The sequence below is a fragment of the Pristis pectinata genome, chromosome 24, assembly GCF_009764475.1.
Source record: "Pristis pectinata isolate sPriPec2 chromosome 24, sPriPec2.1.pri, whole genome shotgun sequence".
NCBI lineage: Eukaryota > Metazoa > Chordata > Chondrichthyes > Rhinopristiformes > Pristidae > Pristis > Pristis pectinata.
The window spans coordinates 2,789,319-2,809,327 of record NC_067428.1 but is presented as its reverse complement, the minus strand read 5'-3'; the positions used below and the strand labels follow the sequence as shown (position 1 = coordinate 2,809,327).

At 43.2% G+C, this 20,009-nt stretch overlaps 2 protein-coding genes and 1 long non-coding RNA gene across 5 annotated transcripts in view; 1 reads left to right on the top strand and 2 right to left on the bottom strand.

The window, feature by feature from the left end:
• Nucleotides 1-2,964, bottom strand: part of cherp (calcium homeostasis endoplasmic reticulum protein) — a 58,883-nt gene extending 55,919 nt beyond the window's left edge. For all 3 annotated transcript variants that reach the window (XM_052037624.1, XM_052037625.1, XM_052037627.1), the window contains exon 1: nucleotides 2,830-2,964. In XM_052037624.1, the coding sequence (XP_051893584.1) occupies nucleotides 2,830-2,854 (25 nt within the window). In that variant the 5' untranslated portion in view covers nucleotides 2,855-2,964. The remainder of the gene's footprint in view (nucleotides 1-2,829) is intronic.
• Nucleotides 2,965-11,089: 8,125 nt separating this feature from the next.
• slc35e1 (solute carrier family 35 member E1) overlaps nucleotides 11,090-20,009 on the bottom strand; it is a 32,928-nt gene continuing 24,008 nt past the window's right edge. The window contains exons 5-6 of the mRNA XM_052037631.1: nucleotides 17,060-17,305; nucleotides 11,090-16,339 (exon numbers count right to left, since the gene is read on the bottom strand). Coding sequence (XP_051893591.1) covers nucleotides 16,094-16,339; nucleotides 17,060-17,305 — 492 coding nt within the window. The 3' untranslated portion in view covers nucleotides 11,090-16,093. The remainder of the gene's footprint in view (nucleotides 16,340-17,059; nucleotides 17,306-20,009) is intronic.
• The window catches only part of LOC127582417 (uncharacterized), a 39,347-nt gene continuing 34,655 nt past the window's right edge, over nucleotides 15,318-20,009 (top strand). Inside the window, exon 1 of the long non-coding RNA XR_007958113.1 lies at nucleotides 15,318-15,354. This is a non-coding gene — a long non-coding RNA (uncharacterized LOC127582417). The remainder of the gene's footprint in view (nucleotides 15,355-20,009) is intronic.

Sequence of the window (20,009 nt, the reverse complement as noted above, 5' to 3'; positions counted from 1 at the left end):
CCATGCTGGGACCACTGTTGTTTGTGATATAGGTGGCTGATTAGTAAGCTTGCAGACGACATGAAAACAGAGTTGTGGATAGTGAGGAAGGTTGTCAAAGGATTCAGCAGGATATAAACTAATTGAAAATGTTGGCATAGAAATAGCAGATGGAGATTAATCTGGACAAGTATGAGTTGTTGCACTTTGGGACGCTAAATACAAGAGGAAAGTATAAGTAAATGGCAGGAAAAGAAAATGTACAGCATGCTTATCTTTATCAGTTGGGGTAATGAGTATAAAAGTCTGGAAGCTATGTTACAGCTGTATAAAATTTTGGTTAGGCCACATTTGGAGTACTGTGCGCAGCTCTGGTCACTGCATTGCAAGAAGGATGTGGAGGCTTTGGAGAGGGTGCAGAGAAGGTTCACCAGGATGCTGCCTGGATTAGAGAGTATTAACTATAAGGAGAGGTTGGACAAACTTGGACTGATTTCTCTGGAATGTCAGGGCCTGAGGGGCAACCTGATAGAAGTTTATAAAATTATGAGAGGCATAGATAGGGTAGATAGCTAGAGTCTTTTTCCTCAGGTGGAAATGTCAAATACTAGGAGGGAATGGCTTTAAGGTGAGAAGGGGGAAGTTTAGAAGAGATTTACAAGGCAAGTTTTATTTTGACAAAGAGTGGTAGGTGCCTGGAATATGCTGTCAGGTGGAGTGATGGAAGCAGATATGATAGTAATGTTTCAGAGGCATTTACACAGCCACGTGAACAGGCAGAGAATGGAGGGATATAGATTACGTGCAGGCAGATGGGATTAGTTAAAATTGGCATGGTTGGCACAGACAAGGTGGGCCAAAGGGCCTGTTCCTGCACTGTACCGTTCTTTGTTTTATTTGAAGGTCTGCTGTTGCTCGTCTATGTCACAGCCTTCAACCCAATTTCCTGATTCACTTTAACCAACTCTCCTTGTGCCTTTGAATTTAAAACATTAATTTCAAATCCAATATTATTCTCGAACTGAATGAGAAATTTCATTATTTTATGTTCACGCTTCTCTTGAGAGCCTTTACTCAGGCACCTTATCATATATAGGTAGATCTTATTATATATAGGTAGATCTAAAACAGCCTGGTCCTTGGTTGAGTCCACAATATTAAGTTCTAGGAGACTGCACCTGAATGCATTACAAAGTCATCCTCAAAAGCACCCTGGCCTATTTGATTAGATCAATCTTCAATACTGCATACACCTGCAATCATTACCTTTATCACAAAAGGTAATTATCACAGGTGCTTACCATTCTGAAGACTGGGCTAATCAAATAAGCTAGGGTGCTTTGGAGGATAACTTTGTAATACATTCATTAGTGCTTGATGACAAATGCTCAAGAGACTCCCAAAACAAAATTCAAACAAGAACAAGGAAGTTCTTCTAGTGATCTGCACAATACCTATCCCTAGTTGTGGGATTCTGTTGTGTGCAAATAAGTTGCCACATTTGCCCCCATAAGCTTCAAAAGTTCTGTATTTTCAATTAAATACACCGAGGTAACAGAAGAATCTTTACTGATGGCCTGTTGGGTCATCCACCAATGTGCCTCCCATTTCTTGAAGATGCCTTCACACTTTTGTTGGAGAGTATCATACTGCAATTTTATTCTTTAATTATTTTTTTTGAATCTGAGTGTTACTAGCAGGATTAAATTTATTGGCCATCCCCAAAAGTCTATAAGAAGGTGGGGCATAATGTAATAATATAAATGTAATTCTAAATGGTAACTGTCTTCCCAAAAGCATTTATACCAATAAAAAGCACACTTAAACCACCTTCACGTCTTCCAGAGAGCCTGCTCAAACTGGAAACAATGATTTTTTTAAAAATCTGCAGTATATGGGTAAGGTAATAACTGCAATGTATTACATAGGTGAATTGATCAACATTAGCTGAATCTTAAGGAACCGGGCAAGGAGACTCAAGTCTGTGCACCATTCATATCTTAAGAGAGTGGAGTATTTTGTAAAGTTCAAAATCAGAAAGGACGTCAGATTTGTGGCGAGGCAGGCTAATGGTCTGAAAAGAAACAACGATGTGAGATTGATACAAACTAGGACACACGTTCATGCACAACAGGCTGACATAAACCGAATCAACCGACCTGTTGTACTAACAGATAGAATTTACATTTGACTAGTATCAACATGAAGCCGTCACTCAGTACCCCAGGACTGAGCACACCCCGGGCTGAGGACGGCGTGCACTGCCGGCCCGGACCTCCCCTCCGGTCCGGCCCGGACCTCCCCTCCCCACGCCGGGCTGAGGGCGGCGGGCACTGACGAGCCAGGCCTCCCCTCCCCACGCCGGCCCGAGGGCGGCGTGCACTGCCGGCCCGGCCCGGACCTCCCCTCCCCTCCGGTCCGGCCCGGACCTCCCCTCCCCACGCCGGGCTGAGGGCGGCGGGCACTGCCGACCTATGCCTCCCCTCCCCACGCCGGGTTGAGGGCGGCGGGCACTGACGAGCCGGGCCGCCCCTCCCCACGCCGGGCTGAGGGCGGCGGGCACTGACGAGCCAGGCCTCCCCTCCACACCCCGCGCCCCACCACCCGCTACCCACTTGCGCCTGCGCATTGTCTCCCCGACAACAGGGCTTCGCGCATGCGCCGGTCCCAAACACGCGCACATGCGCAAAGTGGACCGAGTGGGGCCTCGCACGCATGCGCACCGCCGACAGTGGGCCGCTCCTGGCCAATGGGACGGCCCGTGGAAGGGCCCAGCCATCGCTGCACAATAAATCCCACCACATCTACAGGCGACGGTGCGGCCGCGAACCGTCACGTTGTGGCACTCACCCTCAGGAGGCACCGGGATATCCATGGCTGCGGGCTGCTCTCACTCCGCGCTCCCACCGGACAGCGGCCAGACCACCGCGTCCCGCCCGCAGCCCTCCCGCACCGAGCGCAGCGGCGGCCAACCGGAAGGGAAACTGGTTGACGGCAGCGGCTGCACGACACCGCGCGCCTGGGCGCCGCGCACGCGCACTGCCGGCCGCGCGCCGCCGCCGTTGGGCGGGCTTTGGGCGGGAAGCCCGGCGGCCCGGAGCCGAGGCGGCCGTGAGGTAAGTCCGGCCGCACCGCCGCCCGTCCACCCGCCTCGCACACCTTCATCCAAAGCCCGCCCACAGATTCCAGTGGCCCCGCTGCCTCACGGCTGCAGGCACCGGGGTCCAGGCCCCGGCCGCCGCTGTCCCCGAACACACTCCCTTCACCCTTCGGGCGTCTGCTACCCAACGCCTGGTGACCCAGACTGGGCTTGTAAAGCTTTTGGTTGTGCGGGTCTAAAGATGTTCCCGTTAGCAAGGGAGACAAGAAGTGCAGGAAGCAGACGGTGTCTGTAGCTGTGACACTTTGTACTGTTATTGTTTTTACCTGTACTACTCAATGCACTCTGTACTAACTCAATGTAACTGCACTGTGTAATGAATTGACCTGTACGATCGGTTTGTAAGACAAGCTTTTCACTGTACCTCGGTACAAATGACAATAATAAACCTATTCCAATACAGAAGACAGCCACTGGTCCATCCAAGTAGCATTTTTGGAGAAACTTCTGCATCCAGACAATGACTTGATTCGCACACAAGGTGCAGCAGAGACAGCTTGCCTCCGTCTGTGGAACATGAGTGGATAAACTTGACGGAGAGGGGATTCATAGACGTGGTGTGGAAACAGGCCCATTAATCCTACATCAGTCCCATTTTTATTCTCAGCAGCTTCCCCCCCCCCCCAGATTTTACCACGCACCTACGCACTGGGGGTATTTACAGACACCAACCAACATAATAGCATAACTAGTGGCCATTGACATAAGGTAAGTCACCAAGAAATCCAAAGGGGCAATCAGAAGAAACCTTCACCTAAATTATTGTGAGAAGATTGAGTGGTTAAAGAGAATAATATTTAAGGCATGGACAAGCATATGAGGGAGAGAGAGTTACACTATTATTGGTATTGGTTTATTATTGTCATTTGTACCGAGGTACATTGAAAAGCTTGTCTTACAAACCAATCTTACAGGTCAATTCATTACACAGTGCAGTTACATTGAGTTAGTACGGAGTGCATTGAGGTAGTACAGGTAAAAACAATAACAGTACAGAGTAAAGTGTCACAGCTACAGAGAAAGTGCAGTGCAATAAGCTGCAAGGTCACAAGATAGATCATGAGGTCATGGTCCATCTCATTGTATAAGGGAACCGTTCAATAGTCTTATCACAGAGCGGTAGAAGCTGTCCTTGAGCCTGGTGGTACGTGCCCTCAGGCTCCTATATCTTCTACCCAATGGAAAAGGAGAGAAGAGAAAATGCCCTGGGTGGGTGGGGTCTTTGATTATGCTGGCTGCTACACCAAGACAATGAGAGGTAAAGACAGAGTCCAAGGAGGGGAGGCTGGTGTCTGTGATGCGCTGGGCTGTGTCCACAACTCTCTGCAGCAATATATGATGTGATCATATGTTCCTAAAATGATTGGAAGCAGTGAGAGAATGGGGGCAGAAAGGATCCCCATGAAATTCAAAAGAACCAGCAGTGACAGTGAACAAGAAATATAAAAGTAATGCCAGCAATGAGAGAGAGAGAGCGGCAGGGAATTCCTGCTGGACAGGTTGTATGAAAGGATGGTTAGTGGCCAGAGACAGGAAGTGGGAAGGATCCCCTGCTGTTAGGTTGAAAAGTTCTGGCAGTGGTATGAGAGAGAAGAAGGAGGAATCCCACAACAAAGAAGATTAAAAAGGATTGAGAACAGTGAGAGAGAGCAAATGGGAATTATTCCCCAGAGGACGTGACAGCTGGCATAATTGGGAATCCATACACCTTCACGTGCTTCACTGTGTAACCTCAACAAAATGCATCATAGTCACTTGCCTGAGCCACTCCAAGAGCCCCTCCCAAACTGGCAACGTAACTTGAACATGGCAGCAGCTGCATTAGAGCACCAACAACTGCAGGTTCACACACTATCCCAACTTGAAAATATGTTGTTCCTTCATTGTCACTGCGTCCAAATCCTGGAACTCCCTCCCCAAGGCACTGTGAGTATCCAACGAGATGGACTGCAACAGTTTGGAAGGACGATTAATGATGGACGATGAATATTGCCTTACAACAATAACCATATCCTGAAATGAATGAAATAAAATATGGACTGGTCCACATTGTGCACCATTGATAGATCACCTTTCATGATATCAGCTCAGCATGTCCCAAAATGCCTTAAGGCCAAAGAGGTGTATCTATTGTTGGGTTGCAGGAATTATGAGTGTGATTTTTGCACATACCAAGCTCCAACAAGTTTCCCACTGGAATGAAGCTTTTCTAAGGGACAAATGGCAAACTGTTAAACCAACATCATCTCTACTCCAGAAGTAAGGTCACCCCAACTCCACTCACTGAGCTGCAGCATGCAGAGAGTGCTCGTGTATGCACACAGTCAAAGGTCGAGCTCCAAGTCATCATAAACTCAGATGCAGAAGCCTACACAAGAATGTTCTAGCCTGACATATACCAACCTGCCTCCACTGTACAACACTGCTCACCAGCAATAAAGATCCACAATGTGATTCTGAGAAGTATCGACCATTTTCCATAAGGAGCCACCTCTCAACATATTCAGACATCAGTGATGAAATTCACCATTGCCTTCAGTGCAACAGCACAGCCTCTGGTCATTTGAGGAAAAGAGTCTTTGAAGATCAACACTTTGCACCCAATAAAAAGCTCATTGGGATCTCTCCTATCCTGTATTCATTTGAAGCATGGATTACCTACAGCAGACTGACCCCAGCACTGAGGATGTAATTGAGCTCCAATGGACAGGCAATGTCATTCACATGTCCAACATCAGACTCCCGAAACACATGATACCTGACCTGCTGAGTGTTTCTAGAATTTCCTGGTTTTGTCCTCAAAACAGAGACTCTATTCTGAGTGTCGTGGATGAGATTACCAGGTGTACAGAGGGAACAGTTCAGGGATGTGCACAAAAACTTGAAAAAAATGCAAAATCCCTAAATTATGACCAAAGTGGAGTAGGAGCATTCAAGATGGCACTGAAAAATTGAGACACAAGAGACTGCAGATGCTGGAATCTGGAGTAACAAATAATTTGCTGGAGGAACTCAGCGGGTCGAGCAGCATCTGTTGGGAGGAGGACTTGTCAATGTTTTGGGTTGAAACCCCGCAACATGGATTATTATGGGAGAGGTTATGGAACTAAATAGGGGATGGGGAATCCGAAGGGTAAAATGTGTGGATGCTAGGTGGATGGAACCAGGAGAAGATTATAAACTTACAGTAAACCCACTGACTTCCACAGCTACCTTGACTACACCTCTTCCCATCCTGTCACTTTAAAGATACCATAGCTCTCTCCCTGTTTCTTGTTCTCTGCTGCATCTGCTTTCAAGATGAGGCCTGCCTTTCCAGGATTTCTGAAATGTTCTCTATTTTCAGGAAACGTAGTTTTCCCTTCTGCTGTGGTTGATGGAGCCCTCTGTTGGATTTCCTCTTTCTCGGAAATCTACTCTTACACATCGCCCTCCAAACAGATACAGTTCCTCAGTCCTCATCTTTGACCCTACTAGCCTCCACATCTAGCATATCATCCTTTGTCATTTCCACCAGCTGCAATGAGATCCCATCACCAGCCACATCTTCTCTCCATTCCTTTCTGCCTTCCGCAAGGACGACTCCCTCCATGACTCCCTGGTCTGCTCATCCCTCCCCCCCACCCCTCCCCATCCACTGGCACTTACCCTTGCAATTGCAAGACGTGTAACACCTGCCCCTACCCTCCTCTCTCGCCACCATACAGGGATCTAAACACCCCCTCCAGGTGAGGCATGAGGCAAAGATTCATGTGCACCTCCTCCAACCTCGTCTACTGCATTCAGTGCTCCCGATGTGGTTTCCTCTATGTCTGCTAGACTAAGCACCCTGCACTCTGTCCGCAATGGCCATCCCCAGCTCCCAGTTACATGCCATTTCAATTTCCCTTCCCATTCCCACACTGATCTGTCCATCCTCAGCTTTCTCCACTGCCAGGTGAGACCAAATGCAAACTAGAGGAACAACACCTCATATTCCACTTGGGTAGTTGACAACCCAATGTTATGAATGTTACGAATATTAAATTTTCCAATTTAAGGTAACCCACATCCCCTGTGTTCGCTCTCTCTCTCCTTGTGCACCCCTGGTCTTCCCATTTTTGTCCACTTTCCCATACACCCCTCATCACACATTTCTGTCCCCTTCCCCCACCTGGTTCCATCCACCTACTACCCACACATTTTACCCCCTGGATTTCTCCCCCCCACCCCGCCCCGCCCCACAGAACCTTCACTTCCCCTGTAATAATTCCCATTATCACTTCCTTTACCAATCAGATTCCAGCACTGGTAGGCTTTGTGTTACCACTTATCTCTGTCCAGCAGCTGTCTCCACCTTCAGCCTCCCCTCTCCCCACCCAGCTCCATCTGCCTTTTTTTTCCCCACCTCCACCCATCACCCACCTGCCTATCTCCCAGTTTCGCCTCTCCCCCTCCCCTACTTGGCTCCATCTGCCTGTTATCCTTCAACACCTTGGTCCACCAGTCACCTGCTGGCTAGTCTCACCCGTCTGTCCTCTGTATTATGGCTGTGTTCCTTCTCCATTTTCAGTTCTGATGCAGAGTTTCGACCTGAAGCTTTGACAATTTCTTTCCCCCATAGATGCTGTTCGACTGACTGAGTTCCTCCAGCAGTTTGGTTGATGGCACTGAGAAAGTCGTCCATTTGTCAGTAGTAGGCTGGAGTTATCAGCAATTGGAGAGCACTGCTGATGCTGCTGCAAGAAAGCTTTTCATTGCACCTGTGCATATGACAATAAACTTGACTTTGACCTCCCAAATGACCCCTTCACTTGTCTTATCAAGCACCTGCTGCTACAACCTGTGGGTCCCACATTGGTGTCCTCAGCCACCTCATAACCCACAGATTTTAGATGAATTGGTTGTATGGACCTTATGCTACTTTCATTAATATGGATGAGAGCAATACAATGCATTTGGGGCATTTTGGATTAAGAATCTTAAGGCGTGTTATACAAACTCCAATGGGGTGAATACTGAAATTTGGAAAGAACAATGTGACTAAGAAATCTAATTGCCAAGTCAGTAAATGGATTGACTGATATGGGCAAGATATTTCTGGTTTCTGCTGTCTAACCAGATAATCTGTTTTAGATGTTGGATGAAGGACAGATATTGGCTAAAGAGAACCCCTCTGCACTTCTTCAAACAGGACTTGGGGATCTTTCATACTTAGTTTCTTGGACAACATCTATCTCAGTATGACCAAAATGGATTAATTATCTGGTCATTAATTCATTGCTGTTTGTGATAGCTTGCTCAATTTTCTTCTTCTTAAGCAGTCACACAGGATCAGGGATGACTTGCTTCAACTCCAGTTCTGAAGCAGAAGTGATAGGGAGAGGCTAATGCAGTGCAGAAGATTTTGCATATAATGCATGCTGTGAGATTCCCTGGTTGGTTAAAACTGAACCTCTCAGCACATGCCTGTCAGATTGTGCTATGTTAATTTATTTCACCTCCTGTTGAAGGAAAGGTTAAGTGGTTTACAGGTAAGGAACTAAAGGACATATTGGAGGAACTCTTGGCTCTGGCATGTATGAAGGGCCAAAAGTCTAATGAAAACAGAGACAAAAGGCCAGCATTTCTCTCCAGCTGAACCAATGGAATTATTACCCATTCACCTATGCAATGTTCCGGAAATATATTTGAAGTTGTTCCCACAGAAGAAAAATGCAAGGTTGGTATCTGCCAGCCCACAATTTCCCACCTCCCATCACTTATTCTGAAGTCAATCCTTCAATGTACAATTACCTCACAAGGATTGTTGTGAAAAGTGCAACTGGCTAATAGAAATATTGGAAAAGAGTGAAATCTTTAGGAGACCACAAATGGACGTTGTTCTTCTCGGGCTATCCCTCAGAATCATGGATGCCTTTGTGGATTCTGAGGTGACTGAAGATGCTAAATGTGGGAACTGCAGACTCAGCTGTGATGGGGGCAGAAGGTGGCTAACAGGCTGGGTAAGTGGGTAGTTGATTTCTTCCACCATAATACTTCCAATGAGGTATGCAATATTGGACGTTCCACCTGGACTCAGATGTGCACTTTTTTAGTTGTCATAGCACAGAAATGGACCCTTGGGCCCTCTACATCCATGCCAACCTTTTTGCCCATCTGCACTGAACTGGCAAAGGATGGTGGTGTTAGCAGGACAAAGGGAGATTGGGTGGACTTGGGGAGAGTTCAGGCAAAGGCTAAGAGTTGACAACTTACTAAAGAACCTCAGAGATCCAGGAGATGAAAGATAGGTGCCAGAAATTCAATTACAGAATTGTTTTTTCCCTAGCATTATGCAATTCAAAACCATACATTTTCATGAAACACAGTAAAAACCATTTCCAAGTCATTTCACGTCACTTGGAAAATTCAACTGGGCACTCCCCTGTCTTAAGTGACACTTCTGAACCATTTCCATGTGTGTGCATGGGATGATCTCATTCCCTGTCCATATTGTCCTATGGGTGCACATCATTGGGCAATGTTGGGAATAACATGGTCCTCCAGCGCCAACCTAGAAGGTTTGCAAGAGAAGCAAAATACTTACCTACATGTTTAGGTGCCTGCATCCCCCCACATTAAAGCTAGCCCCTCAACAAATCCTAATTCCAAGTGGCAGGCCTCCTGACCTCTTGATTCTCCTCCCTCCCACTTCCCAAAGGCAATCTTCTGGCTGATTCCCACCTCCCTCACTGAATCTCAGCTTTTAATCTTTCTCCCCCAGTAATTGCCCCAGACTCCCAAATGTAGCAATGGCTGGTCTGATGGGCTCACTCCAATTTCTAAGTTACACTTTACGTTGGGGTGGGAGCGGCACCAGAAAGGTTTTGGGAGGAATCCTTGGTGGAGAGGGCAAGGAATGTGATAATTTGAAAGAGAATCATTGGAGATTAGAATGTTGCAAGACAGGAGATCAAGTAGCTGGGTGATTGAGACAATGGAAATTGAAAGGCTGCCAATGAGTTTAGGTGCAGAATACATTTGAAAGCTAAGGTTCTGTGAGGAAAGGAGGGCAGTGAGGGTGTAGCAAGTTTATGTGAGATTGAAAACATGAGGATTAAAACTTGATCAGTGGTTAATGTTGGGTTATTTCCAGCTAATGCTGAAATGTTACAAGATTTAGATTCTGCTTCTTTCAATACATTAATCTATGTTTTGTCTACCTGGAGTCTAAGGAAAAGTCAGACATAAACAGATGTAAAGTTAATTTGGTTGTTTGTGACCTGTAGTTCTCTTTAAAGTTTGAAGATTATTTAAATTCCAGAAATCACAGTACGGGATATAACATAGAATTAATCAAAATTACAGCATAAACATTAAGTCTTGCTTCAGCTGCTCTATGCCAGTGTTTTAGGCTCCACACAGCTGAGTTCATCTACCCTATCAGCATGTCCTTCTGTTCCTTCAAGTATTTATCCATCAAAATGCACATGAACTAAATTTCCATAATATGACTGAAATCTTAATAAATTTATTAATCACCATTTTACATTTATAACCCTGGGTTTGAACTCCCAGAAGAGGTAACTTCTTCCCTACATCCAGCTAATCAAATCCCTTCAGTTTCATAAGTCTCTTGTAAGATCCTTCCCCAGCTTTCCCTTTTTGAGAGATAAAAGCATGAGCCTGTTCATAACAAGCTTGATTCTGGTATCATTTGTGTAAATACTGGAAATAAAATTACATAAATATACAACTTATTCTGTTTGAATCCAGGAATCAATTTGAAAAATAGAGTACAAAATTCAGAAAACAACTGGTTTGAAACTTCCATGAGATATTTTGGATTAACTGAGGTCAGAACAAAGCAAGTGCAATGTTTTGCCCACATGCAACAGCACACCCAATGGTGCTCCAATGTACCCCTTCACCATCTATTGCCTGCTATATTGGACTCAGTGTGCTCAAATAAAAGACTCATGACAATGCCAGCTTCTCTTTTCACTTTATTAATTATCACATTTTGTTCCATTAACACTTGTTAAGTTAAAAAGTCTGTAAGCAGACATGATACACCAGTGAGCATTGGCGCGCACACACACACACACACACACATTCACCTTCAAGGCCTTCCAGCCACTGAGCTTGAGAAACAATACAAGTGTCAGGAAACCTGTAGTAATACATAGAACCTGAAGTGTCTATATTAAATCACACAAAAATTCTAATACAAACTACATCTATCACAGTAAGATCAAAAGCTAAACACAGAATTAAAAAAGGGAATATCCTAACAATATTTAGTTTCAGATTGGTTGCACTAGTCAGTTGCATTCGGAGCAAGCAACAATGAGGTCAGTGATCAGTTTGCAGTGGAGAATTAAATCATACATGTATCTCATTGAATCCCAAGCCAATTGCCTTTCAGGGTGAGACATTCAACACTTTCATGGCTAATCGTACTTTGCCTGCCAATGCAGGCAATTAGTTCGAGGACCAAAATGTAGGAATGAAGATGGGTACGATATGGCCAGAGAAGAATGGACACATCCCACCAGAGAAAGAACTCTGCAGGTCAGAAAATTCTGGTACCCTTAAGCAGTGACTTCAGGCTTTGTTTCTATAGTACCAACCTTCTATCGAATGCCTATGTTATTGTTCTGAATAAACATTTTGATGTAAAAACCACACCACTGCCAGTAAAACAAAAAACAAAGAAATCACCGATTTCCCCCAAAACCTTCATATAATTTAACTTCATTAGAAATTAGCCTAATGCTTTGAGTCTAAACCAGGTCCAGGAGAAAATTTACTTAGTTCCATAATTCACATTAGATTAAGCATAATTTTCATTGTGTCAAAGGAAAGATACAAACACATTTACCATTGCTTATATTAATGGAGAAAAGTAAAATTTTGAGCAGCAATGAATTGCACAGGAACACTCCCTCTTTAAAAGAATAAAAAGATAAAAATTTCCTCAAAGGATGGGTGATATGCATAAGGGGATCAATTCTTGTGTTAATGTTATTTGATGAAAAGGTGAATCTCTAGATAGGAGCAAGAAAATGAGTAAATGGCACCACATCTGATTCAAACCTTCTTGGAATGAACTTCTTACGTAGAACCCTAAACCCATGTACCCCTAAACTCCTTTGTTCTTTATTCTCTCCAAATTCGCAAGTAGCCCATACTCCTTTCCCTGTAGCCACTAAGATCCCCACATTTCTAGACTTCCTATACTTGTTAATTCTCCATCCCATATGTACCTGTCTCTCTTAAGGCTATTGAACTCCCATTATCCAGCTTCAGAAAATGTCTGCCTAACACCTGGTAACATGGTGCATTTGCACTTGACTGACTACATGACACTTCACAATTACTTTCAAGTTCAATTAAAAAACCCTGATTTCCTATATTAATTTGTAATTACAGAATTGCCCATCTTATATATGAAGCTCCACTCCAAGTAATCTGTCCAATTTTAGAGCTAGATCAGCTCTACAGATATTCCAGTGACACAACTGTAAGGAATATCAAACAATTACACCTGCATATAACCAGTGCACTACCCACAATTAAACCCTGAGAGGTAGATTTAATCCCAAATGTCTACAGTATTTACAAAAGAAATATTGCACAACACATTAAATAAATGCTAGGGAGGCAGAAAATGTGGAAACGTGGCCCAAATTAAACCACTGTCAGGATATGAACTATGGAATAGCCACATACTCCAGCTATATTTATAGTTAGCAATGCAGCCACCACTTGGAGCTGAGCAGATTTTTAAACAATTTTAAAGATATGGTCCAGGTCAGCTTCCAGCTAAGCCAAGCTTTTGTGTGTCAATACTCAGGTATACTTGTTTTAAAACTGGGAACAGAGATCATGTCACTGGATCAAATGAGTGTTTCTCTATAGCATTCAATACAGGCTGCACTATCATGAACTGCAAGCAGATGAACATATGGGCATCACCAGATCAAAACCAAATACATGGTAACAGCTAAAGACATTCTGCAGCTGCAATGGATCCTGAGTCTGCACTATGCATGTACCTATTAGATAAAAGCATCTCATGTATTTCATAAGAGGATGATCCAAAGTACTTTACAATCACTTGAATTCTTTTGAAGAGTTGGGATTTAGTCAATTTCAGAAATGTCCTCTTAAAAACTTCTTCCCCTTCAAGGAATAAGTTGCATAGTTTAAACAAAGAGCACAGCCTTTGCGAGCTAGGGAAGGAGTGGTTAGGAGTAGGAGTGGAGTTCAACAATAGGAATTAATTACCAATAAAATGGTTTCACAGAACTCACAAAATGCTAGCTACTTTTTAGATGTAACACAAAATAAGATTTTCAGTTACAGCTTGGAAGAATTACAGCAAATGGTGTGTGAAACGGGCTTAAACAGGACATTTTAATTTCAGATGATCCCCTCAGTTTAGATTTATTCAGCATATTATAAAGGGAATTGGTTTAATTATTGTGGTGATGCACAATGCTACTCACCATCTTTGTTAATGCTGAAGCCACACTGAAACTTCAGGGCACAAAAAAGTGGAGTGCAAGATTTGTTGCCTAGCTGGGTTTTAACTAATAACTTATAAAAATAAAAACAGACCTTTTCCATTTATAACATTCAGAATTTTGTTACACATCAATGTTTCATGCCCCTCCCCTATAAGGAATGCACATGAGCACTGCACATACACTGTAATTACCAATATTCAGTACTGGGGTTAAACTGTTTGGGATAGGGAATGCAGTAATTGGGGGAACAAGAAAGTATCTATGAACAAATTATTATCAGCTACAATTATAAGATGATACAACATATGACAGAGACAAAGTAAGACAGTAACAGTCAAAAAATTATAGTGACTGACAGTGAGAGAAAGATTGTAACAGGAAGGAAGAAAGACAGTGACAGAGTGTGAGGCACAGTGGAACTGGAAACTGTTCTCAAATATAGAGCAAATACAAACCAGTGAAGAAGAAACAAGCACAAGAATATTGTATAATGAGCAAGTACAGAAAACATTTCCCTTTTATTTAGTAACACTGGTGTGACCATTGATCACTCATTAAAGTATTTATGTCTCTTTTTGGTCACAACCAACTGCCACATGACAAGTCAATCCAAGATCAGCAACTTAGTCAGCTGATACATATTTGGTTACAAAGGATTTGCTGCCAATTTCCTTTTGACCGTAACTAAATAATGATTTTGCTTCACAAAAGAGCAAACCAGAATGGATGAACATTTGGGAATATGTGACTACAACATATTAGAACCAATCCTTGGGTGCAGATGAACAGTATATAAAATTAGATTTTTGGGAGGATATGAACAGCACAGAACAGGCTTAATATAAGGAAATACTGCAAATACACAGTGAGCAGGTCTGCATCTGTAGAGAAACAGAAGGTTCCTGTTCCATATGTATGCTATTCACAAGAAGATACACACTGAAAATAGTGTGCATCTTGCTTCTGCAGTTGTTCTTGTAACTTCTGTTTTATCTCAGTTTTCAAAGAGATTTGTTCCCATTCTGGAGCTTGCACACACACACTCGTCCTTTTATGAATGGACACTGGCTCCCAGCTGCAATTGTAGACAGACACCTCACTGACCCACACAAGTAAACATTTTCCAATACAACTGTCTACAGTTTTAAATATTACAAGATTAATGGGTTGTCCGAATATAGAAAAGACCTACATTCATCCAGTGCTTTGTACCTTTTCAAAGCCCCCCAAAACACTTTTCACACAATTATTTATGAAACTTATTACTGCTGTGATGCATGAATCACAATAACTAACTTGCACACAGCAAGGTCCCACACACAGCTGTCAGATAGCTGATACAAAAATCTGTTTCTGTTAACTTTGGTTGAGAAATACATTGGCCTAGGCATCAGGGCGTTGTTCTCTTTACATTCAGCAATCAAAATTACAGGGCCTTGCAAAAAAGAACTTTTATGCTTTTGAGCTCTCTTGGTGTTGTAGCCAAATGTAGCTCAGATTCAATGCTCAAATTTCTGGAGTGGGCATAAGCCCATGATTTTCTGGCTCAGAGCTCAGCTAATCCGTCATGATTTGATTGTGGGGATATGGCACAGTTTGTGATCTGCAGTTCAATCACCATGGTGTTTGTTCATTTAACTTGCTTGCAGAAACTTGGGATGCTAAAGTGGATTATTAAGGTCTAGAGCTAGTATGATCAGACTTCAACTCATCTATACTGTAAGTACCAGCAGTTTATCAAATTATATCTGGTTATCAGGGAGTCCATGGTTAACAGACACCAGCCTGGGTACTGAGGTGGCAATGCAGGCTACAGAGGTAGATCTCAACAATACGATGTCAAAACTTCCCTCCTCCCAACACATACAGCATGGAAGTCACTGGAACTAATTGATCAATACTTCCCAATTCACCAATCACTGATAATCAAATAATCATTTATCTACATAAAGAGAATGTGATTGACAAATAGGTAGTCGCCCCAAAAGTGAGAAACTGCATCATTAGACATAGATGTTACACTAATATTTGTGAAGACTTGGTCAAGTGTATTTCATTTAAACACTACTCTGTAATGCAGAGACAACAGAGGGTTGGAAGGGCAGGGTTGTCAATCTTTCATGTACCAGCCCAACATCTAAGAAATTGGCTTTGTGGCAGGGACTCAACCTAAGCAGAACCCTGCTTACTGTGAAGTAATTACTTCACACTGGTCTACCATCCTGCCCTCAATCCCCATGATATCTGGGTTGAGTGAATGCTGGACAAACAGTAAAACAACACAGCATGTGAAACAGATCTTCATCAAGTCTAAATTACAGTCTTCTCTCCATTACCAGAAAATTAAAATGATAGGACCTCGGATGAGGACTCTTGATAAAATCTATCGGCTAACCAGGAGTTTCCGATAGTGCACAGAATAAGTTAAGAGTGAAGTTGGATGCTTCTGTTCACAAGCCTAGATATCGAATCGATTGGATACATAGGTGGTTCCAATGTTGCTCTGCCGGTTGTACTGTGACTGTTCTGTCAGCAGGCCAGTCCGTCCGTACTGGTACTCAGAGTGCTGTGGGTACAGTGCAGTCCCATTTAGCTGCACCTTCTGCTCAGCAGACGGTTCTTGGTGCCGATTAAGAGAAACAAGGTCCCCTGAAGTTACTGGGAGCAACTTCCTCTTGGCCTCTTGATTGGCATCATATTTAGCCTGTTGAAAAAACAGAGACAGAAAATGAATGGGTATTGTTTAAAGATATTACATTTTAAATATTTGTGAGTATTGACTTCTCAGGATGAGGGATGACAGTTCTCTTTAATAACACAAGGCGACCGAAAGTATTAAAGCAGAACATTCAACATTGCAGCCACTGGTTTACAGAAAGACAGATGCAATCAAGAAACTTGACCCACACACAGCATTCCTTGGTCCCTGTGTGTGTGCTATGATCCACTCACTGGGAATCTTTATCCATTGGGTGCTTAAATCTACTCATGTATTTCTTGCTCCAAATATGCACAAGAGAGTTGAAGATAGGAACAGGTATGGTGATACAAGACACTGCAGATGCTGGAATCTGGAGCAACACAGTGGGTCAAGACAGCATCTATGGAGAGAAATGGACAGTCAATGTTTCAGTCCAGATGAAGGGTCTTGGCCTGAAACATCGACTGTCCATTTCCCTCCATAGATGCTGCTGACCCGCTGAGTTCCTCCAGCACCTTGTGTTGCTACAGGTCGGGTGATGTTGACCTATCACCCCCTATTCCCCTATAATTGAATAGCTTGACAGTACTCAGCATCCAGCCTTGTAGCTGAATGATATACATGTACCTAAAAGGTTAGCTGGTCCTTTGAAATAAGCAGCAGTAGGTAACAGCATAGTAAAGAGGTATCCCATTTAGGTAAGAAAGCAGCAGAAAGACTGACCTTGTTATAGGCAAACACGCCGACAATAGCAGTCATCATCCCCATGATGTTGGTGGCAGTAACTGGGTTTTGCAGCATGAGGAGAGACACTGTAATCACCATGATCCTCTTGGTAGCATTGGCCACAGAGTAGCTAAGTGGGCTGATGAGGTTCAGGATACTGAAGGCAACCATGTTCTGAGCAAAGTTACAAAAACCACTGATGATCAGTAATATGAGTATCCAGTGCCAGTGCGAGGTATCTGTCTGGAAGAGAAAGGCAGCAGCTTGGTGACAGGGTAAATCTCTGCACCTATCACTGAAAATCACACAAGTGAAAATACAATGCTTGTTATCTTTTCTCCTACCCCCAGCTCTAACTTGTAAAACTCAACTTATCCCCTTTCCCTGCTGTTGCAAGGGTAGCCCCAGGAAATTCCTACAAACTTCCTGTGGGTAAAAGTCTCTACCAACCATCCTGGAGGATTCCAGGAAAGTGAGCATTGTGTTATAACTACAGACAGGGCAGTCTGGAGGGACATCAATCGGACAGGAGAAAATTTCAGCCAATAGTCTCTAGAGACTGGGGAACAATTTTCAAGACCGAGGCTGACAGATTTTTGCTGCGTAAGTGTATCTTAGCTATCAGGTGAAACGGAGCACGAGTACTGACCATTAGTAGAGTATTTCAAAGAAATGGGGTAAGAATGGCACATAATGGGAAATGATAAGAGAGCAATTTACCTGGTTAGAAAATTCAATGTTCATTCCAGAGGGTTGCAAAGTGCCTAGGCAGAAGATGTTGTTCTTCTAGTTTATGTTGGGCCTCTCTATGGCAGTGGAGACAACCGGAGATGGACAGGACAGGATTGAGAATTAGCGTGATGAGAATTATAGAGAATCATTTCCCATTATGTCCTTTTCTCACCCATTTCCTTTAAAATACCTCGCTAACAGCCAGCACTCAACCTCCTTCATACCTATCTGTCTTTAGCAATCTCAATCTACAGATCCTCCCCAGGTTATGGCAGGGTTCCATTCCTGTGAACTGTTCATAGCCCGAACAGTTCACAGCCCGAACAGTTCACATTGGAAATGTGGCCATGAACAGAGTTCCCAGGCGACAGAAGATACCTGCAGATCCATCCTGCCGGTCTCCCAAATGTTCATTCACGTGTAGGGGCTGTACATAAGTCAGACGCTTGTAAGCCGGGGAGAACGTGTAGTCTTTGGTCTTACACCTCACTCCTTCCCACCCACTCTGCTTTGAAAACTGACACCCCTCCATTCTTCCCCCAGTTTTTAGGAAGGGTCCCTGACCCAAAACATTAACTGATTTCTCTTTCCACAGATGCTGCCTGACTGGCTGAGTTCTTCCAGCATTTGTTTTGTTTCACTGGCCTAAATGGATTGTATTAGGGATATTAAATATTAGGAAGTACAAAACTGAGGCCCCATACATTTATATAAAAAAAGAATTGTACAAGAGAATTTTGCCAGAGGACTGCAGGACAGTTAATGTGATTCCTATATCCAAAAGGGAAATAGAATGTCCTGGGAACTACAGGCTAGTTATGTTGACACTAAATAAAGAATCTATTAACATTTTTACTAAAGATGTATTAGAAAATCATTCAGAAATGGAAAATATAATAAAAGAAAAAGTGCGCATGGTATTCAAGCAGTACATCATGCTTGACTAACCTTACCGATTCTCTGTGGTGGGAGGGAGAAGAGCAGAAACAGTATTTTTGCATTTCATAAAGGCCTTCTAATAAAAAGCACGTGAATTAGAATACAGTATGTAGAATCAGAGAACAAAAACTGAACTGTTAATAAATTGGCTAAAAGATTTAAAAGTAGAAATTAAGAGTGGTTACTCTGAGATGAAAGTGTTATTCCACAAGGGTTACTGGGATCGTCACTATTAACCATTTATATACCCAATTTAGATTTGGGAATCACAAGGAGGACTTCAAATTTTGGTGGACACTAAATTGGCGATGGTGGAAAGGAGAATGTATTCAAAGTAAAGGATGAGTGCATAATCACAAATAAACTTCAATAAAGAAAAGGTGGTACATTTTGCTATGAAAAACAAAATGATACAAACTCATTGGAATATGAATATAAATGATCTTAAGTAAATATAGTTATTAGGTGATGCAAACATGGGAGTCACTGTAGTCCCCTGATTAGAATCCAAATGGATGACTGGTCATCATGTTAATGATAAACAGGCACCAAGAAAGTGCAAGCTTGATTCACTATCATTCCAAAACCAAGAGGTTTTAATTTAGAGGAAAGACTGAATGAACCAGGGTTCTCCTCTAAACTGAGAAAACTTTGAGAGGGGAGCTGATGGAGGTCTTATGTACATGTTTAATAGACAAAATTTTTCCATGCGAGAATGTAAGATTTGTCACAATAAATCCAAGTAGGACTTTGAGAAGATTCTTTAGCCAGAGGGACTAGAATGTGAAACCTCACTACTACTGCAGTGGCTGAGGCAACTGGCAGTGACATGAAGTTGGGAGAAAGCAATAGAATGAAAAGTTGTTGGGTTAGAAGAAGAAAGATGGGAAGAGGATCACGAATCTCTCTGTGCCATAAAACGGCTGGTGTCCTCTCATCTCTGTGAGATGATGGATATGCAGTTTTCAAATTTTGGTGAGATCATATTATGTACAGCATTGCCTTGATGACTAAATAAGCCAATTAGGGGAAGACAGAGTTTGCCACACATGCCATGGATGATAGGGGGTGATCCTCAGTTCTGTGGCCTGGCTTATAGCTCCAGTATCCACCACAGAGCTGCTGAAACCACTGGTTGTCATGGTGTCACATTTCTACCTACAGGAAATTTCATACTTCACTTCTGTCATCAGCTAGTTTCCCCCCCAGTTACTTGGAAAGAACGTAAACTTCAGCATTTTGGGTAGTTTTTCCCCTGCCTGCATTACATTTTCCC